At 42.6% G+C, this 27,397-nt stretch overlaps 2 protein-coding genes and 1 long non-coding RNA gene across 3 annotated transcripts in view; 2 read left to right on the top strand and 1 right to left on the bottom strand.

Annotated features, from left to right (window-relative positions):
• rab2a (RAB2A, member RAS oncogene family) overlaps positions 1–4,475 on the bottom strand; it is a 36,819-nt gene extending 32,344 nt beyond the window's left edge. The window contains exon 1 of the mRNA XM_056420572.1: positions 4,283–4,475. Within this exon, the coding sequence (XP_056276547.1) occupies positions 4,283–4,328 (46 nt within the window). The 5' untranslated portion in view covers positions 4,329–4,475. The remainder of the gene's footprint in view (positions 1–4,282) is intronic.
• On the top strand, positions 458–2,366 carry LOC130197727 (uncharacterized). The gene is made up of 3 exons (XR_008832521.1): positions 458–1,041; positions 1,315–1,421; positions 1,589–2,366. It is a non-coding gene; the product is annotated as an uncharacterized LOC130197727 (long non-coding RNA).
• A 4,568-nt stretch (positions 4,476–9,043) lies between the features above and the next one.
• ca8 (carbonic anhydrase VIII) overlaps positions 9,044–27,397 on the top strand; it is a 28,927-nt gene continuing 10,573 nt past the window's right edge. The window contains exons 1-7 of the mRNA XM_056421218.1: positions 9,044–9,216; positions 17,775–17,966; positions 18,095–18,219; positions 19,955–20,050; positions 22,511–22,573; positions 22,693–22,741; positions 23,675–23,787. Of these exons, the coding sequence (XP_056277193.1) occupies positions 9,144–9,216; positions 17,775–17,966; positions 18,095–18,219; positions 19,955–20,050; positions 22,511–22,573; positions 22,693–22,741; positions 23,675–23,787 (711 nt within the window). The 5' untranslated portion in view covers positions 9,044–9,143. The remainder of the gene's footprint in view (positions 9,217–17,774; positions 17,967–18,094; positions 18,220–19,954; positions 20,051–22,510; positions 22,574–22,692; positions 22,742–23,674; positions 23,788–27,397) is intronic.

Below are 27,397 nucleotides of genomic sequence, written 5' to 3'. Positions count from 1 at the left end.
AAGACTCTCAAAATGGCCAGAAAAAAATAACTTTCATGTGAAACTCGCCAGTCTATTCTTGTTCTTAGAAATGAAGGCTATTCCATGAGAGAAATTGCAAAGAAACTGAAAATGTCCTCCAGCGGTGTGTACTACTCCCTTCAGAGAACAGCACAAACGGGCTCTAACCAGAGCAGAAAGAGAAGTGGGAGGCCCCGGTGCACAACTCAGCAAGAAGACAAGTACATTAGAGTCTCTAGTTTGAGAAATAGACGCCTCACAGGTCCTCAACTGGCAGCTTCTTTAAATGGTACCTGCAAAACGCCAGTGTCAACGTCGACAGTGAAGAGGCGACTCCGGGATGCTGGCCTTCTAGGCAGAGTGGCAAAGAAAAGCCATATCTGAGACTGGCCAATAAAAGAAAAGATTGGTATGGGCAAAAGAACACAGGCATTGGACAGAGGAAGATTGGAAAAGGTGTTCTGGACAGATGAATCCAAGTTTGAGGTGTTTGGATCACACAGAAGAACATTTGTGAGATGCAGAACAGGTGAAAAGATGCTGGAAGAGTGCCTGACACCATCTGTCAAGCATGGTGGAGGTCATGTGATGGTCTGGGGCTGCTTTGGTGCTGGTAAAGTGGGAGATTTGTACCAGGTAAAAGGGATTTTAAATAAGGAAGGCTATCACTCCATTTTGCAACGCCATGCCATACCCTGTGGGCAGCGCTTGATTGGAGCCAAGTTCCTCCTCCAACAGGACAATGACCCAAAGCACACCTCCACATTGTGCAAGAACTATTGAGGGAAGAAGCAGGCAGCTGGTCTGCTGTCTGTAATGGAGTGGCCAGTCACCAGATCTCAACCCCATTGAGCTGTTGTGGGAGCAGCTTGACCGTATGGTCCTCAAGAAGTGCCCATCAAGCCAATCCAACTTGTGGAGGTGCTTCAGGAAGCGTGGGGTGACATTTCAACAGATTACCTCAACAAATTAACAGCTAGAATGCCAAAGGTCTGCGATGCTGGAATTGCTGCAAAAGGAGCATTCTTTGACGAAAGCAAGGTTTGAAGAAAAAAAATTAATACTTCAAATACAAATCATTATTTCTAACCTTGTCAATGTCTTGACTATATTGTCGATACATTTTGCAACTCATTTGATAAATAAAAGTGTGAGTTTTCATGGAAAACACGAAATTGTCTGGGTGATCCCAAACTTTTGAACGGTAGTGTACATTATATAAATACATTATATAAATTATATAACTATATATATATATGTATATATACATTATATAAATAAATTGTATAAATATATACATTTGATTTTGGGTAGGACCGTGGACGACGCAGACAGGAGGGAAAGAAGCCAATTGGGAAGCAGGCTGACCGACATCGTCATCACAGCCACCACAGGCATGGCGGCCGTGGAAAAATGAAAAGGTGAGACATTATGTGAGCGGATTTGACTAAATCTTCGAGTGTGGACCAGCCAAACTGACACGAATCAGTCCCCGGCTGGCGTGGTGCGGGTTAGACCTGTGAGCCAAATGGAGAGCAGAAACATATAAAAACAGTGACTTTCTGTAATCGTGCATGTGTTGCCACAGAGACCTGAGAGGACCACGCTGCTGCTCTTGTGGATGTGTTATTCATCTGAGCGGACTCGACAGTTACTAGGATACAAATGGACAACGCGGACTGATCCTACTGCAGACCTCGATGAGCCTCGGATAATGAAGGCCAGATAACACCTGGACAGGGAATCTCTACCAGAAGGACCCGACAGCTTGCATTAAACTGTAGAGGAGCAATATGATTGGACGATAACAAATACAGAACTGATAACATATCTGCTGTCGCTCTCGTCAGGGTAAGAGGCCAGTAGGTTGACAAATGAGTCAAACGATTACAAAATGAAATCACATCCCTCTATGATAATAATGCGAAAATAATTCCTTCCAATTGTTGAACATCTTCTTTCTAATGTATCCATGGATTTAGTCAAATATAAAGTAAATCGTCAAAAATGAAAAATTGTTTACAGCTTCAAAGATGCTAAGCAAAAATACTACATTTTGACTATTTAAAATAAATAAATGAATATATATACACACACACATATGATTACATAAATAACATAATTTCAACAACTGCTTTTTGGGGGTTGGTGTCAACTTAGCTTTAACCTTTGGAAAAACAACTTCCGAATCTCCTTTTCTGTCCTACAGACAAAAATGTGTGGCTCGTGTCAAGTTGTCTTTGGAATAACCAACAAACTCATCCGATTAAACAATCACACCGATGTCAACAGAACCGGACCGACTTCTTATATGTTGAGACCTCGTGAAAAATAAATGTCATCTCAGAAAGGTTACTACAAAAATACATGTCTCTTTGTGTCTTGTATGCCTTTTTCTTTCTTTCTAGGTTTACTATTTAATTTTATCTTACTACATATTGATGTTTTCAGGGTATGGCCAGAAGCAGCACGGTCAAATAGAGGGATTATGCAATGTGATATCAAAAACTGTCTCCTTTATGCAGCACAAAACATTACATTTAGAGTATTAAAATGATACGTGTGTGTATATACACACACACATATATAAATATATATACCGTTATCAGATCATCAGCCCAAATCTAGTCTTTTAATTTACATTGGGAAAAAATTAACAAGTAAGCCAACTGGGTTTGTGCTTCAGAAAAACAAGTTTTGGAAGCTTCTGTGGAACACACACACACACACACGCTGTTATGGGGAGACTGAATCGATATTCCAGGTCATGTGCCTCTTCTGTTCCATAACAGATATCAGTCAAATATGTTCACCAACAGCTGAAGGTCCACGAAGTGATCCCCTTCTTTTCTTTCCAATAAAAAAGGACCTATGATGTCATGGCTCGACGTGGACAAACGCAATGTGTTTGGGATTTTTATGCCAGCCCATGGTGCCATTTGGGAGCAGGTGTAATGCTGCCGACCAGAGGAAATGTCACAGACAGAGTGTGCGTGTCTATCGGAGTGGGCACAAAAAACACACACACACCTGCACAATCAAATTGAATTCAACACGTCAGCTCTGCAATGAAAGCCGCCTCGAAATGTAAACACACCAGATACTATACACACATTACACAAGACTGAACTACCAAAACAGACATGTCATATTACTCCAGCTAAGACCAGTGAAAGGGAAACCTGCTGTCGCAATGATCATGTGTACCCTCTCATGTTGCTGAATGAAAGAAAAAAAGCTTGGGCAACACTCACCCAAATTAGAAACACACATATACTGCTTTAGATGCAGAGTATTTCTGGAGTAGACGTGCATGTAATCAAGCTAAGCTGCATCTCTCTTCAGTACTCACTATTAGAGATAAACAACAACAACAACATCAAGCAAAAACAGGTGTCTCAATAAAAAGGTAGTAGACTTCCAGTCCACCAGTGATCAAGTCAACACGCATTACGATTCTGTTTCAACACACTGTAATAACTGCCTGGGTCTGTACAGTACGATCACACACGTATTCACATGACTCAACCGTCTTGACGGGAGACATTTGTTTGTACTGTGTATTTGTCTTTGGTTTGGCCTCCTGCACGATGCTCCTCAGACACGTCTCCCTGCAGCGAGCCCTGTCTCCGGGTAGTGAAACACTGAAGCATCGTCACAATACAGCCGGAGCACCGATGCACCTGCCGCCGGTGTGACCGGGCAGGCCGCTCATCAGGGCGGCCAGCTCACGTTAAACATTTGGGTCGGAAACAGTGCTTCTACGCCATTTTAGAGGGAATATTGACAGGCTTTAGCTTGACGTGTTGGCCTTCTGTGACAAGAAGCTGAGCTCGTGTAACGTGTTTAATTTAACGGACGGGCCCGCGACACGAAGAGACGAGTATTATGAGCTTATTGTATGCGAAAAGTGAGCTAATTAACCACTTAATGTCGCTGTAACAGCTGTTTAATCAAATATTTTAGTGTAACCGCTAATGCTAGGCTAGCTAGGCTAACACCCCTACCCTCGACGCGGACGGACAAAAGGCCCAAATGTGTCAACAACCGCCCCGCGAAACTAGTTTATGGAACCGTTAAGTCAGAGTGTCCGTGTCTCTTTCCCCGGGGCTGTCGGGTGTTAATAACATAATATAAACGTGTTAACGGGGAAGAATCGGAGCTGTCATCCCGCCCCTCGCCTCGCTCCGCTTTTACCACGTCATTGGACTGTCCAACACTGCGGAAATACACCACTAGCTCCGCGCGCGCTGCATGCTAACTGACATGTCTCGCGACTCACCCGTGTCTCCGATGATGATGTACTTGAACAGGTACGCGTACGCCATGGCCCCTGGTTCGTGCGGTCAGCTGTCTCGCGCGTTACACCTTTCGTTTAAAACCCGACTGTGAACCGTGTGGACTCGCGGGGAAGCGGACAGCTTGTTAAGCCTGCTTTTCCTCTGTCGGTGTCGGGGAAGGAACAATAAACAGCCAGAGCCTCCGCCCTACGTCACACGGTCCGCCCACGCCACGCTACAGAATGATGCCTTCAGGGACTCCTCGGAAAATTCAGCGTTCTTCTTTCTCCTGGTTTATTAACTTTGGTTCTTTATTGCAATAGTTGGATGGAAGTCAGCGGGCGCAGGACTATTGAAACTATTGATTTATATTAGATTATTACCTTCGCATTGAAAATGCGGAAGGTTATGTTTTGATCGCCGTGTATTTATTTATTTATTTGTATGCGTGTTACTCGCATAACTCAAAAAGTATTTAACCGAATCGCGTGCAATTTGGTGGGATGATTGGTTATTATCCAGAGACCATTTGATTCGATTTTGGGATCGATCGGGTAAAAGGTCACGGTCATGGTCATGAAAAGGTCAACATCTTCTTGAATCGCATGCAATTTGGTGGGATGATTGGTTATTATCCGGGGACCATTTGATAAAATTTTGGGATCGATCGGTCAAGGTCATGAAAAGGTCAAAATCTTATCTTTACCATATTTTTATCCAATTGGCATGCAACTAATGCCAAAATGTTCATAATTCAATGCCCAACCTTGTGATATGCGAAGGTATGCGCTCTACCGAGTACCTGTTCTAGTTGCAAAATAAAATGGTTAAAAACTGTCATAAGACAAGTTTAGCCTCTAGCGGCTACATCGCTCACACAAATGGACCCACAGCTCAAATGTGATGGGCTGACGTTTAGAAAAGTCATCACTACTTTTCAAGTCTGACATCTTTTTTCATTTTTAATATGACACGTTTAGTTATACAATATAATTAAGTAACTAAGTTTAATGAGGACAATTTACTAAATAATGATAAACAAGTAGACCGCCTCTGTTGCTGGTCGAGGTGGAGATGGTGTCACGTGAAGATCACTTTCTTGATTAATTAATTGATTTTTTGACGAAATGAAAATAATCGAAATAATTAATAGGGAAAGCAGCAAATCCTCATATTTGAAGAGCAGCAACCATGACATATTTGGCATTTTGCAAGAAAAAGGAGAATAATAATTATCATAACAGCTGACTATTGATTTGTCTTTACCGTGCAGAGACTACTAGTTTCATCTGTATAACCGTTGGCTTTGAGGTGTAATCTATGAACAAGTCGATGTGTATGTTTGTGTTCAAACAGCTTTGTAAATGAACTTTTTATACCAAGCAAATCAAAGTAGTATTCAGTGCAATGAAGTTTCTAAGTAAATCTCCTTAGTTACTTTTGACCACAGGTAAGTTAAAGACAAATTATGCAAATTAAACTTTATCGTGTGAATGTATGAAGGAAAAAATAAGGATACCAGGTGTCAATATATAGTTGGAAAAAAAAACCCAAAGAAAATAACTATGTTATTGTTCCTGAAATGTTGTTAATGCTCCATATTTCTATTGCCATCTATGTAACAGCCAGTTGATGGCAGCAAGAATGCAATGCTAAGTGATGGAAACATAGTTCAGAGTTTTAAATGAGTTCATTATGACAACAGAGAGAACCGTCTAAAAAGCAGGAAGTACACGTACAGGTGAGCTGTAGTGGCTCATCATTTCCTGCAGGGGGAAGCAAAGTGATGTAATTATTATAATTGTATTCTGCGTGTGCTTCTTTGTTATTTTTATGTTATGGTTAATTATAGGACAGTGCATATTAACACATATTGTTGGAGTTTGCCAAAAGGCGTGTCTTCACATTTAATTCGTGAAAAGATGTGAGTGCTATCATAAGAAAAGAAAAATATTAAAATGACAAAAGTTATTCAAATGAACTATGAGAATTAAGAGTAATAATAATATTATTTTTTAAAGCAAATATTATAATACAGGGCACCATTTCACAACACTGTCAATGCACACATTAAAACATGCAACACATAAGCATATAATAAATATCATGCTAAACAATGATTCAGGAAATATCAAGATGTATTAAAAGAAATATGCACTTTTATGTATAAACAATATTTTCTGGTTAATTAAAAAGAAAGTCTGATCAATGTTTATTTTGTAACTTTCCTTCGTTTATATGACTCAACAAAAGGTGAAAATCATCTTTCTTTACTCCTTAAAATAAAATGCAGGTGAGGTTAAATTTCTCCATGCACTCTAAACCCCCAAAAAATAAAAATAAATGTGAACGTGTTAAGTCATATTTAAAACATGGAGCAGTGGACGCTTCAACCTCTTGTGGCTGAAATAAGGATTACAACATTTAGAAGATGGATCACCACACATTTTATTTGTCACTTGTCCCTCAGGGCTTCTGTAGCCATCTCACCAGCCTAGCCAAAGGAATATGATTGAGGAGTATTGCAACATATTTGTAGGAGCAGAAGAACATTTCATTTTTTTTATATTGCTTGGATGAGATTACAGGCCGGTTGTTCTCATTCACGATATCCACACTGGACGTGAAATCATTCGCAATGATAAAAAGTAGAAAATAAAATAGAAATAAACGGTGAGGTCGGACTGCATGCTGCCATATCACATGATAAGTTTATGAAATAACTGACTTTAAGAATAGGGGACACTCGATGGTCATCCGATTATGGATTGCAGCAATAGAACAAAAATGCAGGTAAATTGAGGCACAATCAGCATAAACAATCATCTACCTCTTTTTGGGGGGATCAAATGTTTATCTATTCAACATTATGGAAAGGAGAACCGTCACATGCAGCCTGGGAGTGAGGTCCATGAGCGTAGCTCAGGTGGATCTGTTGGTGATCTGAGATCAGGAGAGGTCAGCAGAAGATTGAAGAAGTTAAGAATGAAAAGCAGAGGCAAGCCCCTGGAGGTCCCTCTATCAGTGATGAGCGATGAGTGGAATATGTTTTATATTTTAATGGAGCTGAAACAGTTGGCCCAAATTAGATACGCTTTTTCTTTGTTAAATATAATGATTTTCACCTGATTTGAAAAACTCAGCCTCATATCAGCTTAAGCTAAACTTGAAAAAGCCTTTTGAAACAGAATGAGGGTGGTGGATTTTTTAGAATAGCCTTATTAAGGGATGTCCTCATGACCGGGAAGGACAGGATTAAAGTAACCGTTGACTCTTTCAATGTACGGATGGGCAAGTGCACTGATTGTGTATATGGGAATGCCTTCAGGAAGTGCCTTGTATGGAGAAAACACAATAATGGAAACAGGGTCCCCTTTGAGTGGAGAAAACATGATAAATGCCCTCTTGGATGTCCCTGTAGATAAAACACGATAACGTGCCCTCAAGTGGAGAAAACACGATAAATGCCCACTTGGATGTCCCTATAGATAAAACACGATAACGTGCCCTCAAGTGGAAGAAACACGACAAATGCCCTCTTGGATGTCCCTATAGATAAAACATGATAACGTGCCCTCAAGTGGAAAAAACACGATAAATGCCATCTTGGATGTCCCTATAGATAAAACATGATAAATGCCCTCTTGGATGTCCCTATAGATAAAACATGATAAATGCCATCTTGGATGTCCCTATAGATAAAACACGATCCTCGGTGGTGGAACAGGGGAGCTCGGCTGCATTTAGATGCTCTAAGGACACTTTCCTGATAAGGAATGTAGGGTAATTAACACCAGCAGCCTGGAGAACATGGGATGAAGGGAGAAGGAAATGAAACAAGGAAGAACAAAAAAGGGAACATGAACTATTTATCCCTCTTGACCTTTCACACACGCTTTTGTAAAAGAATCCAGATAACAGATCATATCTGGTCCATGTTTGAAAGAGCATGACGGGTCTGACCGCGGGTGTGTTTAATGGTCTCAGTATTATGACCATTTAATGTGCGAGAGTTTCTCAGTCCATCTTGAAGTCATCAAGGTTGGAGAACAGTTTGGCCTTTCACCCCCCCTCCCCCCCGCTGCTTTCTGCTTGTTTTCTCAACCATTGCTGTTTCCTACACCCTGGGTCTGTGCATGGCGTCCAACCGAAACACCAGCATGACCTTCCTGCCGGCATGCCAACACACACACACACACACACACACACACACACACACACACACACACACACACACACACACACACACACACACACACACACACACACACACACACACCACACACACGCCAGGCTACCCAAAACAAAGTATCATACAAGTCAAACTGCAACTGAGAAACATTCATTATGTGCTAGAGAGGAAAGAATGACGAAAGCTAACAGAGTAAGAGCAAAGAGGGAAGGTGGAGATTATTTGGGGCGAGCGCACCTGCAGTCTGCAGAGTAAACGAGAGAGAGAAAGGAAGTAAGACAGAGAGAGAGAGGGGGGATAGCAGCAGAACAAAGTGGAGAGAGAGAGAGCGAGAGAGAGAGAGGAGGAGGAGCGACAGAATAAAGAGAGACACAGAGAGCTCCACACACTTCAGTCAGTAGCTGTGAGAAGACAAGAGTGAGAGAGAGAGAGAGAGAGAGAGGACATAAAGGGAAAAGAAGACACTCAGATTAGAAACAAGAACAAAATCCAGAGAACAGACAGAAGACAGAAAGGAGAAAGTGAAAGGCCGAGGGAGTCGCTGCTCCGTTGGGAACCCGTCCAGCAGACTTTAGTTTGTGTCCGAGTGAACGGTCCAAACCAGTGTGACTGGGCATCTACTGGGAGGAAGGACTGGTTTCTACCCGCAGTGAGCAGACTGCAGAGGCACCATGGCCGACGGCGTGAATGAGGAGTCGGATTATAACCCGGGGAAAAATGAGCTGGGCTGGGGCTATGAGGAAGGTAGGCCGGCGCTGGTCTTCATCAGCATGTGGAGGGATGCTGGGAAGTATGGGGTGTTGTATAAAACCAGTTCACAGTCTGAAACAATGACTTGGATTATGAGGGTAGTCAACCTGTTTGTTTGTTTTGCTGCCCTAGTTTACAGGTAACTCTAATGTATGTACCTTTTTACTCATGAAGGCTGAAGGGGTGTTTTTCTACAAACTAGTTATGTTGCACTAATTAAAATAACTAATGGTCAGAGGCCTAGATTTCCTTGGATCCTTTAATTCCCATGATGGAAGTCAATGGTGTGTTTTATGGCATTGGTTCTGGTTCAGGATTTATTCAATAATCCTTGAACAGTTTTTAATAATCTTCACTTAGTTCCTGTGATTTAATGTAATTTTTCCTTTCTGGTAGTTTGTCATTGGGGACGCCTTTATGAACTGCAACTCCCAAAAAGCCTCAGCGAATATTGTTGATTTGTGCATTTTGTCATTGCAGTTGGGAACAATTCATCTCGCCACAGTTACGAAATTCATCCGAAACGTAATCCAAAAGAGACGCTTTATGCTGCTTAGACTCCTGTCTAGATGGTAAATCGGAAAACTCCAGCAAGACTCCTGCGAGAGTTTCTGTTGAGGACCTATCCTAACCGTAACCTTTCAAGGTCAATGCCAGACCTCAACCATCTCACCAGAGTTTTTCAAATGGAGGGTTGCCATCTCTGACATGACCAATACGCAATTTACGTCCACCATTAGTGGCAAACATATTCGTAAAAACCAATGACTAAAGTTGGACCTGAGCAGCTCAAGTTAAAGGCATAACTGACTGCATCTCAGCACAGAGCCTCTGGGTACGCCACGCTTCTGCTTACTGTCCAGCCTGTTGGTCCGGTTAACAGTGAAGGAACTGGGCCAGACAGGGACCTCATCCTGAGTGGATCCTCATCCACGAGTAAAGCCTGTCGAGATACAGACCAGTTCAGGGTCTCAAACACCAGGTACCTTCAGGTGATGTAGAGCTGCCCACTTGACTCTCCCAATGCAAGTTACGGTAGACGTAACCAGTGGCGGCTGGTACATTTTTGGGGGGGGGGGGCGCAGTTGGGCGACGCGGTTTAAATAGCACTCAACAATGAGAAGAAAAGGTTTTGAGTAGAATATTGTAAAAAACAAAGCTTTATTTCAAGAACACAGCGTGCTCAACACTGTCCAATAACAACTATCAACACACTGTAACTTTGGGCATGAGAGGTTCAGAGCAGAATGCTTTAAGAAACTTTGGGTTGGGTTTCAGAGGTTTACAAAATAAAAGAGTTTCACCCTCACATGAAAGAGGTTCAGAGCAGAATAGAGTCAGAAAGAGATGCAGCACATGTGACATTGGGTGTTTGACAGAGTAGACCCACTACGTGTAAAGAAAAGTAGCCCTCCTCTCTTTAAAGTTGGCAAACTTCTCAATAACTCTCTGGTTAAAGTCAATCATGTCTGTGACAAGCCTGTTTCCATCATTCTGGAGGGAATGTGTCTGTTTTTCAGAACTTCTTTGTTGTGTTTTCGATGCCAGTTCGGTCTCCTTCTGCTGCTCTGCAAACAGGGTTAGCTTCATGCTGTTAGCTCGTTAGCTCCATGCTCTTAGCTAGATAACTGCGGCAAGATTCGTGCTTCTTACACTTGTCTGAAGCTCTTTAGATCCCTCACCCCGTTGTAGTCCAGAGAGTTTCAGTCTCAGGACTTTGGAACAACAGACAGGGGAAACTAAACAGCGCATTACTCACTGAGCTCCAGCTAACCAGCTCCGGTTAGCAACCTGCTCGCGTAGCTCCGTGGAGCTCTCTGGGCTGAGGGAACGATACCGGTCTCTGATTGGCCGAATAGTCCAGTCACGTAAAATAAGAAACGATGTCATTGGCCAGGGCGCACATTTTTGCGCCCCAAGATTCACGTTTCATCCGCCAATGAGAAGCCATCCTTGCCGAAAAGACCGTGAAATGTTTGCTCGCTGCCGCACACACACGTTGGGCTGACGCCCCGAAAATGGGGCGGAGCTTCTCTGAGTGAAGACGAGTGGCGATATATTATTTACGTCACATTTAACATAAGTGGTTGTTGACAGGCTGACGGTCTCCCACACACATGGAGCGCGTCAACACGGTATATTTGCTATTTAAATGATTTGGTAGATAATGTTTTTTGACAGTATATATTATATTTTTTTCTTCTTCTTTTTTTTTCATCTCAAAATTTTAAGAGGGGCTCCGCCCTAGCGCCCTTTATGGACGCACCGCCACTGGACGTAACTTGGGGATGTAGACCGGCCCACTTGATTATCCCAATGCAAGTTACGGTGGACGGTAACTCACGGGAATGTAGAGCGGCCCACTTGACTGTCCTAATGCAAGTTACGGTGGACGGTAACTCACGGGAATGTAGAGCGGCCCACTTGACTGTCCTAATGCAAGTTACGGTGGACGGTGACTCAGGGGAATGTAGAGCAGCCCACTTGACTGTCCCAATGCAAGTTACGGTGGACGGTAACTCAGGGGGATGTAGAGCGGCCCACTTGACTCTCCCAATGCAAGTTACGGTAGACGGTAACTCACGGGGCTCCAGTAGATTCTGTGCCACAGTTTAAGCTCTGTGATTGGGTGTTTCCTGCTGAAATGCACACTGGGAGTTGTAGCTGACTTATCACCTTACAGTTTCCCAGACTTGAGCCTTTTTCCGTCAAAGAGATATTTTTTAACACATCTCTTGTACTGGTTATTCAGGTAGGAGAGTTTCACGCCCCTCCAAGCTGTGGCAATGCTCCCCCTGTCAGTCACGCTACATTATGGGACTTTTCTCCACGCGACCAGGGGCTTCTGAAATAGCTCCTCTCACTTTGTGATGGACAGGGCCTCCTCTTGTCATGTCGTTCAAACTCTACATTGTTCCTTAAATAAGACGAAGCTCTTCCAGAACCATTTTCAGAGGCTAAATCATACTCCCCATGACCAATAAGCGTATCTTTGTGCTTAAAATAGGTGTCTCTCCCCTTTAACTAACTGGAGGGTCAATCGGTACAAGATCAGAGGGAAATGAGACACCATTGTAGCGTTGTGGTAAGCCTTGGAGCTGATTTATGTTAATCAAACAAAGAGAAAGGTAATCTGGGTTCCAAGATGTTCTCTGACACATGTGAAAGTTCAAAGTGATGAGTTTATTAAAATTGTGTTGGTTCACTCTGTCTTCTTTCTGCTGCTGCCTTCACTGAGCATCGAGGGATGCACTGTGGCATTGAGCTGTGACATTCTCACCGTGAGTATACTGAGTGATATGCAACGCTTCGTCGGCACGAGATGGCCACTAATGTATCACTTGCAAATATCACATCCGTGTCCTGTGGAAATAGAAGTAATCTAAATCATAGTAATGGGATGTTCCATTGACAGAGCTATTCCTTTTCAAGTATAAATGAATTTGAATTGGTTTCTCCTCACATCGTGCAGAGAGCTATACGGTGCACTGGAGATTAAAGGACTTCTGCAGGACACTTGTGATTGCAAGTTCGTTATTAGAACGTTGGAAGAACTGACTTAATACACTTTAAGTAACCTGTGGCATTGTAAAGTAATAGTACAAACTCCACACAATGATAGGTTATGAGACATCATATGAGATATCATATGAGATATCATATGAGATAATAATATCAGTGAGAGGACACAGCTCCACTGAGACTGGTCAATCCGTTTCTTCAAAAGTATTTGAAATCTTTTGCAGTAATCTGCATGTGAATCTGGATCTGCAACAACATGCTGTGAGTGATGGAGAAGTCATGCTGATGATTTGGAGAATGTTTAAATCTTGTAAGCATTCGAGTTTCCAATCCAATGATAAAGTCAACTGTGTTGGTTGGATGTGGCCACAGAGTCATTGTTATCCAAAGTTATCTTAAGAACTGTCCTTCTGTACACATGACATCTATTGTTCTGTCCATCCTGGAGAGGGATCCTCCTCTGTTGCTCTCCTGAAGGTTTCTTCCCTTTTTTTCCCCCTGAAGGGTTATTTGGGAGTTTTTCCTGGTCCGATGTGAGGTTTTGGGGCAGGGATGTCTATGTGTACAGATTGTAAAGCACTCCGAGACAAATTTGTAATTTGTGAAATTGGGCCATACAAATAAACTGAATTGAAACTGAATTGAACTAATGAAAATGTTCCTGAATCTGTCTGAGATTTAACTGGTTTAGAAAACCATTTCACTCATTGCATTGGTACCAATTAGAAAAGTTCATTTTAGGTTTGTTTTAAGATGCATGGATGACTAATATGGCTATTAACTTCAACTCTAAGCTGCTTCCCATGTTTACAGTTAATTGTTTTGGTTCTCTGGACCAGTATTAACACTAGCTAACTGCAAACTACCATTCCACCGGAAATCTCCGACCTTTCTGTAATAACAGCAGAGAAGTACATTCATTTCAGGATTTTGCATACTGAACATTATACAACCCTGTCTCCTACAAAATGTCTGTATGTTGCCACAAAACAGAGCAAAAAGGTTACTTGGCTACGTTTCTACAACAAAAGTACTTGGTTTGGTTTCGTAAAAGATGATGATTTGGCTTTAAATAAGTATGTTTGTTACGTTATTTAAGTTAAATAAGTGAATGTATATTTTCACATTGGTGATGAATGGTGGTCTCCTCGGTGAGTCTTCGCCCCAATCCAGACTTTCACAGACAAAGTAATAAGAAACATTTCTTACATTGGATAAAAATACCGTGATCTAAAAAAGTAATTGACAGTGTAGTTTTAGTCGCATGGAAACGTCACTTTTAGAAGACGAGGCTAACGTCTTGCGGTCTTGTGGTTTTAGGATCAAAGTCAAAATCTCCACACAGTAGATTTGCTTGACAATTGCAGGTCCGTCGTCCTCTGCTGGTTGGATTGTCTTGCCGCCGTCTCAGGGTGATGGCCTTCTGGCCAGGAGCCAAACAAAAGATATTCACCATGTGCCAATACGGTTATCTGGAATTTTGGCAATCTTGTGCTAATATGAATGAAAAAAAGGTCGAGAAAAGCTGAGAGCCAATGAGGTTTCATCAGCCCTCAAAGACTAGTAGATGCACGAAGACCTAAAAGCTTCGGAACAGAGTCAGAAGCATTATATGGTTTAGCAATGTGATCTGAACACTAATTTATATAGCCGGACAAGCACACACACACACACAAATAATTCTGCACGGTCTTTTTTGTGTACTGTGGCTTTAGTAAACCCCTCACTGCTTTTAGTAAATTGTTGTCATGGCTTTAGTTACTGAGGAGAAAGGGAATGTGGTGGGTCCCCTCAGCCCTCTCTGCTATGGAGAGAGTACACACAGAACAATAAAGGTTCTTAAATGGTTCTTTATAGGGCTTTGTGGTTCTACGAAAGAACCATCACCTACTGGAGAACCATTTTTTATTTTGAGGCACCTTTATAGGTTCTTTGAGGAACTATTTAAGGAAATGGTTCTTTAAAGAACCCTGGTTTGAAAGGTTCTTTGTGGAACCAGAAATGGTGCCTGAAAGAACCATTTTTTAAGGTTCTTTGAAACACCTTTCTAGGTTGTTTGAAGAACTCTCTAAGGAAATGGTTCTTTAGAGAACCCTGGTTTGAAAGGTTCTCTATGGAAACCAAAAATGGTGCCTTAAAGAACAATTTTTTTGAAGGTTCTTTGAGACGCCTTTATAGGTTCTTTGAAGAACTATTTAAGGAAATTATTCTTTAACGAATCCTTGTTTGAAAGGTTCTTTGTGGAACCAGAAATGGTGCCTTAAAAAACAATTTTTTAAAGGTTCTTTGAGACACCTTCAGAGGTTCTTTGAAGAACTCTTTAAGGACATGGTTCTTTAAAGAACCCTGGTTTTAAAGGTTCTTTGTGGAATCAGAAATGGTTCTTCGATGACATCACTCTGAAGAACCATTTTCGGTTCCAGATGGACCTCCATGGTTCTGTGTGTAGTCGGTCCGCCTGCAGGTTTCGTCTCTGCTGCAGTCGAGAGGCCCACTGTGAGGAGTTGAGTATATTTCGGGGTTTACTCGCGTCCCGGGCTTTCTTGAATGCGATACCCGCCGCCAAAAGGGTTCGCCTGGTCCTGTTAAAGAAACATTCCACACACAATGTTCTCGTTGTCCCAATAGGGTGATTGTGGTCAGCAAAAAGCTGAAGGAAATGTCGCCCGCTGTGCACCTTAGGTGTCACTGAGTACTTTCTGTACTCTGCCGTGCTTCTTCACTCAGCCAGCACAACAGAACTTGAGTTGAGTTAGAACCAAAGACGGTTTTCACCCATTCTTAAAAAAGACATTGCAATATCTCAACGCCTCATAGAGTTTGATATGTGCAACTAACTGTCCCAGTTAGACAGGCTGACCCGCTTTCTGCTACCACAACATGCTGACATGTGTTTACTCTACACTCATCCTGCCTTGTTTCTTCATCTGTCTCACAGCGTTCAGGAAATCCAGTTTCCTCGAACCGCTTTCACCTTTACTTCCCAGGAAACTTAAACGCACAACAATAATTCACTCTGTCGTCGTCAAGTATGGACTCATCTATTGCGGTTGATGAATTCATCATCCAGGTCATGCAACCGCAGACACAATGATGCACTTCACATTTGAAAGAGTAAATAGAGGAGGGACCTCTGCAGCAGTACACAACATAGTTCAACAAAGAAACTCAACACTTGACCAACTTTCCTGTTTCACTGTTTTTAATCTGTGTGTTTAACGCATATGATATGTTGAGACTAGCTTAACGCGGAGACATGAGGCAGGTGGAAATAGCCAGCTAGCTTGTTAGCGAGGACAAAGCGTTGTTACTAAATGTAGCGGTTGTGTGTAACACATAGAAACACAACATGAGACATCGTGGTTTGACAAGCGCTAAACCCATGTTAAGCTAGCAACAACTGGGCCTTGTGACAACACACAGCTTTCCGTACGCACGGAGGTCTATGGGGTCAGGGCGACTTCTGATTGGCTACAGTAGGTCTATGTTGAAAAAAAAAAACCACATTTGCGAATCAAGCCACGGCAGGGGAGTCTAAAAAAAACCCCAAACAAATGTGTAGCGACCCACAAACAAACACATGGTAGGAATTCATTCATGTGTGCATTGGAATGTATTTGTGAATCTGTGTTTTTGCATTTGTGAGTCTCTCTGTGTGCGTTTTCAATTATTGAGAGTGATCTGACCCCGTAGCGGTCAGCAGCTTGTGATACTTTTGCGACCCAAGGGACTGTTGTTGTTGTTGTTGTTGCTCTCGCTAACATGATGCAACATAATTGAGTAGCTTGTTGGTTAGCTAGTTAGCTTTCATTAGAACATGTTCTTATTTAGTCTTTCTGCTGAGCTACAAGCTTAAAACACAACAAACTCTCATAGCGATTTCTCTATTAAACACACAGAAGGTAAATAGTTATTGGCTTTTTTTGTAGCATGTCCATATTTTGGCTCTAGGTACATCTTTTGCAACAACTTAGTGTATTTACACAGAACTTTAATAATATGCATCGAAGAATAAACTAACCAACAGTATACAAATTATCTTTATCCATGGTCAATTATCAAAAAACTGATCTGCAGCTGTTTTGATAACTGATTAATTGCGTTTTAATTCTAGAAATAGTTTCTCTAAATCACTTTTTTATATCAAATGTTGATATTTCAGCAGAAGCAACATTTTAGAATAACTCTATACTGAGTTCAACTTACACTCGAGATGTTTGTGTGTCTTGAAATACTGAATTAGAGACGACTAACCGAGTCAAAAGCTAAACAGTAGAATTTAAGAGTACATTAAGACTAAGCTAATACACATTTGGTCCCTATCTACAGAGGGTTAAAGAGCCACTCGGGGTCAGTGGTTAGCAGGTCAGTCTTTCTATCAGATGGTTGGCGATTCAATCCCCGCCCTAGTCAATGTGTCCTTGAGCAAGACACTTGACCCTGAATTGCTCCCTGTAGATTAGCTGTGTCTTTCCTGTATGAATGTAACATTCTTATAGTCGTTTTGGATAAAAGTGTCATAAATGACATGTAATGTAACACTGAACGTAGCGATAACATTTCAGAGTTAACACAACTCTGGTAAGAGTTATTATTCCACACTGAGAAGTCTGTAAATAACACTACATGTGTTATTTACATTTGACACTCGTTTGACTCGTGTTAATCCAAATGCACACTTCTCAGTGTAGTGTAGAGTAGAATAATAACTCTTACTAGAATAAAGCGTTAACTCTAAAATGTTAACACTATGTTCAGTGTTACTTTAACAGTCTAAAGATAAGGGGCCATATGTTCACTGGCTGATTGTTAAAATGTACTCTAAGTGTTAAATTGACACTGACAATTTGACTGTGTACAAGAGTAAAATGCAACATTAAAATGAGAGTAATAATGTCATCATATACTTCCATTATAATGTAATATAGAGATGATATATAGATGTATTCAGTATACATTCACAGGTGGAATTGCTCTGCATTGACGACATGTACAGGGCCCATGTCATGTGTTCCTGTCTTCACTCACAGGTGTAGAATGGGGACTTCACTTCCCATCGGCCAACGGCGAGTACCAGTCTCCCATTAACTTGAACTCCAGGGAGGCCCAGTACGACCCGTCCCTCCTGGACGTGGGCTTGTCACCGAACTACGTGGTGTGTCGAGACTGCGAGGTCATCAACGACGGACACACGGCCCGCATCCTTCTCAAGTCCAAGTCAGGTAACCCCGGAGACGACGGGTCAAGACTCACTGCTCTCTACAGACAACGTCAGATCACTTTGATTTGTCTTCCACTTCCTGTGTGTTCTGTTACCCACAATGCCCTGGGCTTCCTGTGCTGTTGTCAGTGGTTACCGGCGGTCCGTTGCCGAGCGATCACGAGTACGAGCTTCACGAGGTTCGTTTCCACTGGGGCAAGGAGAACCAGAGAGGATCAGAGCACACGGTCAACTTCAAGGCCTTCCCTATGGAGGTAGGACAAAGTCAACCCCCACCCCACACACACACACACTAGGGTGGGCCGTCGCACTTTCAAAGAAGACCAACAGCCTCGAAGAGGCTACAGAAATCCAGTGTTCACATGTCTAGCCGTGTGGCATTGACGTTTGTCCTTCAGATAACATCGTAGCTCGTTGAGTCCTTCAACACACAACTTGTTTTTCTTCTCTCATAATTAACACTTTCGACATCGGAAGGCATTTGAAGTCTTCATATGAGTCCGTGGAACCTTTAAATAGGCCATTGCCCATCCACATGCCTGTAGACTTTACTCTTATAGCCTCGAAGAAAAGCTCAAATAAATTGGGTACTATTAAGTTATGTTAAAATAGAGATCTTTGACACAAACTAAGCTACGCAAAGCCAGCTGTCCTTAAATGCACTGCTCAAAATGTAAGGGAAAAAACACTTGTAAACTTAATGAAACACCTCTGAAGTTCACAAAAACTTGGTGGTTTACGTAACTTGGATGCAGAATACCAAACTTGGCGACGACACACTGAGGACAAGACTCCAGGAAGTGTCTGTACCCTGTGTGCTGTTGGTGTGTTGTCTTATTTTTTGAAGAAAGATATTCGGGTTATTTCTTCCTGCCCTGTATTTATTACGTCATCGTCGTGGGGGACGTCTACCTGGACTCATTGTACTTTACGCTCATACATTTCACAGTATAACGTTTTCCAAAATCTGCATTTCATTTGATGTTTTCAACACAATTTTAAGGGATCAGTAATTAAGTCTCCATGTGGATTTTTAAAAGTACTTTTGCACCTTTCTGCAAAATTTTTTACTTCAATTGGCTCGTTTAAAATAAAGAAGTGCATTTTTTTTTTATTGCTCAATTGAATCAATGTTGATTTAAAAAAGAGGATTTTTTAACAAACTGTTCTTGTACCTCAAGTTTAGATATAATGATTTTATTTTCTTCCAAAAGCAGAAACATGAGAACGGTATTCTCATCTAACTCTTTCTCAGAGGAAAGGTAAACCAAGGATATTCCCCAAAATGTTGAAGCATTTCTTTAGAAGTCACACTTTTCAAAAACTATCCCACCATGACCCTATCCCACCTTTGTGGCAGTTTTGTAATGATGGTAAAGACAAACAATATATATTGTTGTTTAAGTTGGAGTACTGTTTAAGAGATGGAGATTAAAGTATAAAAGTCTGGCAATATTTCAACAAGAAATGTATCTATTCTCTTAACAAAGAAATTATTAATTTTCATCTGAAAATAATCCCAAACAAATGCACTATTTCCTCCTGTATGAGTTTCCTTTCACAAAAACTATAGTATCCAACTTTCACTTCTTTTTTGTGTGCGAAAAATGAAACAATATATTTGCAAACCATCTTCAATGGTAAACATGTTTGTGCCACAGAAACTATTTGTTTGTCTTTTTATGGGTCTTTAGTCTTCTTAAAAAAGAAAATTTTAAATCAATAGAAATCAACAACATTTAAATCACTCTATATTTAAATAGCAAAACACAAACCAGTGCTGTAGTTAAACTATGTATAGATCTGTGGTCTCATAATGTGTTTCATGCTAGAAGTTTTGCAATTGTTTCTCAACGTTTACCTTAACTTGACATACAGAAAGCCCTCACTCACCCCCAGCTGATGGTCTCTCACTTACCACTGTTCATTACACCTGTTCACAACAATGGCCTCTCAAACACAGGTTGTGTTCTTTCCCCCCGTCTTTAGCTCCATCTGATTCACTGGAACAGCACTCTGTTCAACTCTTTGGAGGACGCTCTCGGGAAGAAGAATGGAGTCCTCATCATCGCTCTTTTCGTGCAGGTAAAACATCCACATCAAGAACCAGAGGGCCGGCAGAGCGGCCAGGTTGGTTTTTAACACAGTTCAACACTGCCAGTTTAACAGAGAGCAACAATCACATTTGACCAAATACACTCACTGGATGAGCATGTTTGGTCCAACATTTATTTCCCCCGAAAAATATGTATTATACCAAAATACAGGTAACAGTTACCAATACACAATATATGTATGGATGACGTAGCGCAGAGGAGTCGTTAGGTCTATTTTAGGGGGGCTTCAGCGCACAAACATATCCTGACATGCCACTCCCCTTGGGGCTTAGCCCCCTCTTTCTTTTAATCCTACTCACGCCCCTGACGTAGCATAATATTGTTTAAATATAGGTGTGTGTGAGAATATATTGTGTACCTGTGTTAGCCTCCCAGAACCACAACCCTCTATCGCGAGATATTCACTTCTATCGTATGCATAACATCACAAGCTACGGCATGCTGGGTAACATCAACCTGCTGACGACTGCTCCACCCACCAATCAACATACCGAAGCTACTCCACCTTAGCGAGCAACTACGCACACATTCCTGTCTGACCACCCTCTAAAAACGTGCTAGCAGAACCAGCTCAGGATAGTTAAGCTAATTAGCATGCTGCCCGAGACAACACATAAAGATACCTCACCTAGCAACAGCTAACAACATGCTAAGCTAACTAGCATGCTGCCTGAGTCAACACATAAAGCTACCTCACCTAGCAACAGCTAACAACATGCTAAGCTAACTAGCATTCTGCCCGAGTAAACAAATAAAGCTAACTCACTTTAGCACACTAGCTACTAACAGCTAACGACATGCTAAGCTAAGTAGCATGTTGCCCGAGCCAATAAATAAAGCTACCTAACCCTTAGCACACTAGCTAATACCAGCTAACAACATGCTAAGCTAAGTAGCATGCTGCCCGAGCCAATAAATAAAGCTACCTCACCCTTAGCACACTAGCTACTAACAGCTAACAACATGCTAAGCTAAGTAGCATGCTGCCCGAGCCAATAAATAAAGCTACCTCACCCTAAGCACACTAGCTAATAACAGCTAACAACATGCTAAGCTAAGTAGCATGCTGCCCGAGCCAATAAATAAAGCTACCTCACCCTAAGCACACTAGCTAATAACAGCTAACAACATGCTAAGCTAAGTAGCATGCTGCCCGAGCCAATAAATAAAGCTACCTCACCCTAAGCACACTAGCTAATAACAGCTAACAACATGCTAAGCTAAGTAGCATGCTGCCCGAGCCAATAAATAAAGCTATGTCACCCTTAGCACACTAGCTACTAACAGCTAACAACATGCTAAGCTAAGTAGCATGCTGCCCGAGCCAACAAATACAGCTACCTCACCCTTAGCACACTAGCTGAGAACAGCTATCAACATGCTAAGATAACTAGCATGCTGCCATCACTTACTTTTTAGGAATTTAATTGTCATTGGTGTTATTTGTGTAATTTGTATTGAAGTAATATTATCATATGCATTTATTGGGTCCTATGATTGTCCACTGTCATTTTGATACCAGGTCTATAAAACACTTTAAATGTATAGGCGACCTAATATCATCCTTTTATCATGCTTATTCACCACATCATTCAGTTTGACAGGGAAAAGAAATGTAAGAAATCATAAACATTTTAAAAAAAAGTCAAGTGTCAAAACAACCATGTTTCAATAAGGAGAGAGTTGGGATTATATATGTATTTACTTGCTGGACCCTCGCACAGCATAATATACATTTCACTACATATCACCAGAATAATAACTGTGAGGGTAGAATAAATGTAAATACAACTGCTGAGTAGAATATTCTGGAGCACAACCATCCATCTTTTTTGAAAGTAAGCCTGTGTGCAGGCACATTTCCCTCCATGTGTCTCAGATAAAAGAAATATTGATCTTTCAGCGCGTCAGTGGGGCCTTTAAGTGTTTTCCCCTCCTGGGATTGTAAGAGTTTGTTCATTTTTTTAATGAATTTTTTTCACGCCCGATGAGCTTAAACCATCCTGTGTAATAATATAAGTAGGCTTAAGGTACGACTTGGAAAACAACGTCAGCAATATTCCTAGAAATATGGACTTCCCTGTTGAAATCACCCTTAGTTTCTCTGCTAGGAAAAACTCCTTTAAACAACCTGGGAACCTTCTACTCCATCACACCTCAGTTCGAGAGAGAGCTGAGTCACAACAGCCCAGAGGTCTCCTCCTGGTTCCACCCCAGACGGCACTGACCTCCTGAGGTCAACCATACCTCCTGTTTTTGACAGCTCCTTTAGTTTAGTTTTCCTTTACTTCCTCTTTACTTCCTGTACGGATATGGCAGATACTAAATTAAATCTTCTTAAAACTCCGTTGACGTCTTTCCGTCCATTAGCGATAAGCTACAATCGATAAGTCCGCCCCCTGAAACCCGTAATGCATTGTGTTATCAGATCGGTAAGGAGCATCTGGGTCTGAAGGCCATCACTGAAGTTCTACAGGACCTGCAGTACGAGGTGAGATTCAATCGGAAAACACAGATTACAGGACAGTTTATTACAACCGATAAATAACCGCACTGTTACATGGATGATTCATTGACACATCATCTGATGTGTTGCTGTTCCACCTTCAGGGAAAGAGCAAGATAATCCCTTGCTTCAACCCCAACACTCTGTTACCCGGTGAGCAGGACAAGTATTGTTTATTTCAAACGCATGGTGAATAAGAAATATGAAATGAGATGGCAGCCCTGCAGTTTTTACAACATGGTGAAAAGTTCCCTCCGGCCATCATCTTTTAAATGGTTGCTACTTAAAATGATGAACAATATATAAATATTTAAGCATGGACTTGTTGTCCCTCCCTTTGGGGGGACCGTGAAGCTTCAAGGTGCTAAATGTGAATTTCAGAGCATTAATCTTGCAGCAAACACATCTTTGCCATGTATGAAGGAGTTACTGCATCCTGAGTAGAGAATGAAGTCACTCTCCTTTAGTCATAGATATCCTCTGAATTTCTAATGTAGCACTTTGAATGAATCCGGGTATTTTCGACTGGTTTCAGGAAAAGGAGTTCCCGTATCGCCAGAACCCCGAGCGTAATATAACAAAATGAGTCTGTAACAGGTTCTTGCCTGTGACGTTTCGGTTTCTCCCCCAATCCCCGAAGGATGAGCATACAGGAAGATATTTGGTAATATCTTTTATTTAATTGCAGACTGTGCCTCTGCTCTCCAGTCCCTACTGCTCCTTTATGGGGACAGACACACACACACACACACACACACACACACACAGATTAGCCTCAGCTGGGGCTGATTAACAATCAACCACTGGCCGAGGCCAATTAGACCTGGTCCCGACGGCGTTCCTTGAACCCCCCCCCCCGCTCCACCCCCTCTACCACCGAGCCTCAACACCCCCCGCTGCCACAGAGGCATTTCTGTACATTGTGCTGAGAGGAGCACCTTCTCTGCCCAACTTTTAATTTCCCATCGTACCAGTGCTAACATGTAGACACATCTAACCATGTCAGAAGATTGGATTATTTATTATAATGCACAGTTGGAGAAAAAAACAATGTATTTGACGCAAACTGTTTTAATCTGCCTCCAGACCCGTTACTGAGAGACTACTGGGTGTATGAAGGATCCCTGACCACACCGCCGTGCAGTGAAAATGTGACCTGGATCCTCTACCGCTACCCTCTCACCATCTCACAGTCACAGGTAAAAACATCAATACCAAACAAAGTCTGCAGACCTTTACAGGAAAGCTCCACAAGGTTACAAGTCAAAGACCCAGCCAGGTCCAATGGACCCTACGAGACATGGAGTCACAAAGACTCCGGGGAGGAAGCAGAGTTAGTAATGTGTGATGGAGAGATGAAAATTCATCCATAAGGAGAGAGAGAAAAGGAGAGAGGTGCTCAGTGTATCCTAAACGTCCAGACGGAGAGAGGAGAGGAGAGAGGAGCTCAGTGTATCCTAAACGTCCATAAGGAGAGAGGAGAGGAGAGAGGTGCTCAGTGTATCCTAAACGTCCATAAGGAGAGAGAAGAGGAGAGAGGTGCTCAGTGTATCCTAAACGTCCATAAGGAGAGAGGAGAGAGGAGCTCAGTGTATCCTAAACGTCCATAAGGAGAGAGGAGAGGAGAGAGGAGCTCAGTGTATCCTAAACGTCCATAAGGAGAGAGGAGCTCAGTGTATCCTAAGCGTCCATAAGGAGAGAGGAGAGGAGAGAGGTGCTCAGTGTATCCTAAGCGTCCATAAGGAGAGAAGAGAGGAGAGAGGTGCTCAGTGTATCCTAAACATCCATAAGGAGAGAGGAGAGGAGAGAGGAGCTCAGTGTATCCTAAACATCCATAAGGAGAGAGGAGAGGCGAGAGGAGCTCAGTGTATCCTAAGTGTCCATAAGGAGAGAGGAGAGGAGAGAGGAGTTCAGTGTATCCTAAACATCCATAAGGAGAGAGGAGAGGAGAGAGGAGCTCAGTGTATCCTAAACATCCATAAGGAGAGAGGAGAGGCGAGAGGAGCTCAGTGTATCCTAAACATCCATAAGGAGAGAGGAGCTCAGTGTATCCTAAGTGTCCATAAGGAGAGAGGAGAGGAGAGAGGAGCTCAGTGTATCCTAAAGGTCCCTCAGCAGTCTTTTAGCCTATAGTCAGAGGTTCCCTTGTCCATATTCCATATTAGGAGTATTTTAATCAGCCCTTCATCGCTTTTAGTTCAGTAAACTGTTGAGTGTGTTACTCATGAGTCTTCCGTTCCAATCTAATGAATATGTATTTATATGAACAATGGCTTCAAACGACCAAATGTAATGTTGCTAAAAGTGACAAGGAAGCTCTGATCGAGCCGCTGTGCTCCACCAATCAGGGAGGACCCAGTTCGAGACCAGCTGGGGCACAAAGTGGAGCATTCGGCTGAAAGGAGAATGAAATTGAGACCTGCATCCATTCAGGTGGACACACAGGTGACGATTGAGCCGTCCTCAGAAGTAGTAATGTGATACGTGGAAGTACTCTGTCACAGGTAGAAGTCCTGCCTTGAAGATCTTACCAATACAAAAATAACATTTGCACCAAAAGTACCAAAAAGTCCATTATTATCGATGTGTCGATCACTTTAAACGTTGCAGCTGGTTAACATCGTTCATTTTAATGAACTTCCTTATTTCATGTGTTACTTATCAGTAGCTTATGTCCCCCTCTCGGGACCAATGAAGCCTTCTTGGTATAATATAGAATAATACATTGCATTTCGTTCCACACAGATGTGGTTGAGTATGAGAAGAAAGAAGCAGAAAATATCAACACGCAAATAATAAAGAAAGTATAAATACCTTCAATTTGTACATTACGTAGTCACTCTCCATCAGTGCAAAGAAACATTAACGTAGATCTGGTTGCCATAACAACTGTATACAGCGAGGTGAAGATATGTATCGGTTGTCTTTCCCAATGTCCCTGAGTGAAAGAGTCGTGATCCATTAAAAGAGACGTGATCACGGCTCATAAACGATCACCGTAGAAACAGCAAGGTCGTCACTAAGACTACTTTTTAATACATGCACGCATCCGTCATCGGACGCCGCCCTCTCTTCTCCCACAATGCAGCAGGCTGTACATGGAGTCCATGTCGGGCCGTTTAATGGCCTTCACACGACACAGCAGCGCTGACCTGCGGAACAGGAAGCCTCGACGCCCGCCGCCAAACAACGAGCCGTCACATCGCCTCCAGTTCAGCCTTTTGCCCGAGTCGCGGTTCTCTCGGAGGAGGATGACGGGTCAATCCTCTGACGTTCATCTCGGTCTTTCATTTCCTTGCTGCCCCTCCGGCACGCTGACCCTTTGAAGGTCTCGTAGGAAGGTAATAATGCACATTAATCAGCATCGGCAAGCCCAGAAGATTCCTTCTGACTGCCGGCCCCCGTGGAGCGTTGAGTCCCAACCTCGTGACCTCAAAATGTGAAGCAAGCCAGCCTCCACTTCTAAACACAATCAAGCCAGCCTCCGCTTCTAAAAAAAAACGGTCAAGCTAGACTCAACTTCGAAAAAAACACGGTCAATCAGCCTCCACTTCGAAAAACACGGTCAATCAGCCTCCACTTCGAAAAACACGGTCAATCAGCCTCCACTTCGAAAAACACGGTAAAGCCAGCCTCCACTTCGAAAAACACGGTCAAGCCAGCCTCCACTTCGAAAAAAACACGGTCAAGCCAGCCTCCACTTCGAAAAACAGTCAAGCCAGCCTCCACTTCGAAAAACACGGTCAAGCTAGCCTCCACTTCGAAAAACACGGTCAAGCTAGCCTCCACTTCGAAAAATACGGTCAAGCCAGCCTCCACTTTAAAAAAAACACGGTCAAACCAGCCTCCACTTCGAAAAACACGGTCTAGCCAGCCTCCACTTCGAAAAACACGGTCAAGCCAGCCTCCACTTCGAAAAACACGGTCAATCAGCCTCCACTTCGAAAAACACGGTCAATCAGCCTCCACTTCGAAAAACACAGTCAAGCCAGCCTCCACTTCTAAAAAAAAACGGTCAAGCCAGCCTCAACTTAGAAAAAAACACGGTCAATCAGCCTCCACTTCGAAAAACACGGTCAAGCCAGCCTCCACTTCGAAAAACACGGTCAAGCCAGCCTCCACTTCGAAAAACACGGTCAATCAGCCTCCACTTCGAAAAACACGGTCAATCAGCCTCCACTTCGAAAAACACAGTCAAGCCAGCCTCCACTTCGAAAAACACGGTCAATCAGCCTCCACTTCGAAAAACACGGTCAATCAGCCTCCACTTCGAAAAACACGGTCAAGCCAGCCTCCACTTCGAAAAACACGGTCAAGCCAGCCTCCACTTCGAAAAAAACACGGTCAAGCCAGCCTCCACTTCGAAAAACAGTCAAGCCAGCCTCCACTTCGAAAAACACGGTCAAACTAGCCTCCACTTCGAAAAACACGGTCAAGCTAGCCTCCACTTCGAAAAATACGGTCAAGCCAGCCTCCACTTTAAAAAAACACGGTCAAACCAGCCTCCACTTCAAAAAACACGGTCAATCAACCTCCACTTCGAAAAACAGTCAAGCCAGCCTCCACTTCGAAAAACACGGTCAAGCTAGCCTCCACTTCGAAAAACACGGTCAAGCCAGCCTCCACTTCGAAAAACACGGTCAAGCCAGCCTCCACTTCGAAAAACAGTCAAGCCAGCCTCCACTTCGAAAAACACGGTCAAGCTAGCCTCCACTTCGAAAAACACGGTCAAGCTAGCCTCCACTTCGAAAAACACGGTCAAGCCAGCCTCCACTTCGAAAAACATGGTCAAGCCAGCCTCCATTTTGA

This window comes from Pseudoliparis swirei, chromosome 8 (genome assembly GCF_029220125.1).
Source record: "Pseudoliparis swirei isolate HS2019 ecotype Mariana Trench chromosome 8, NWPU_hadal_v1, whole genome shotgun sequence".
Classification (NCBI taxonomy): Eukaryota; Metazoa; Chordata; class Actinopteri; order Perciformes; family Liparidae; genus Pseudoliparis; species Pseudoliparis swirei.
The sequence above is the reverse complement of the archived record's forward strand: the minus strand, read 5'-3'. Positions and strand labels throughout refer to the sequence as shown.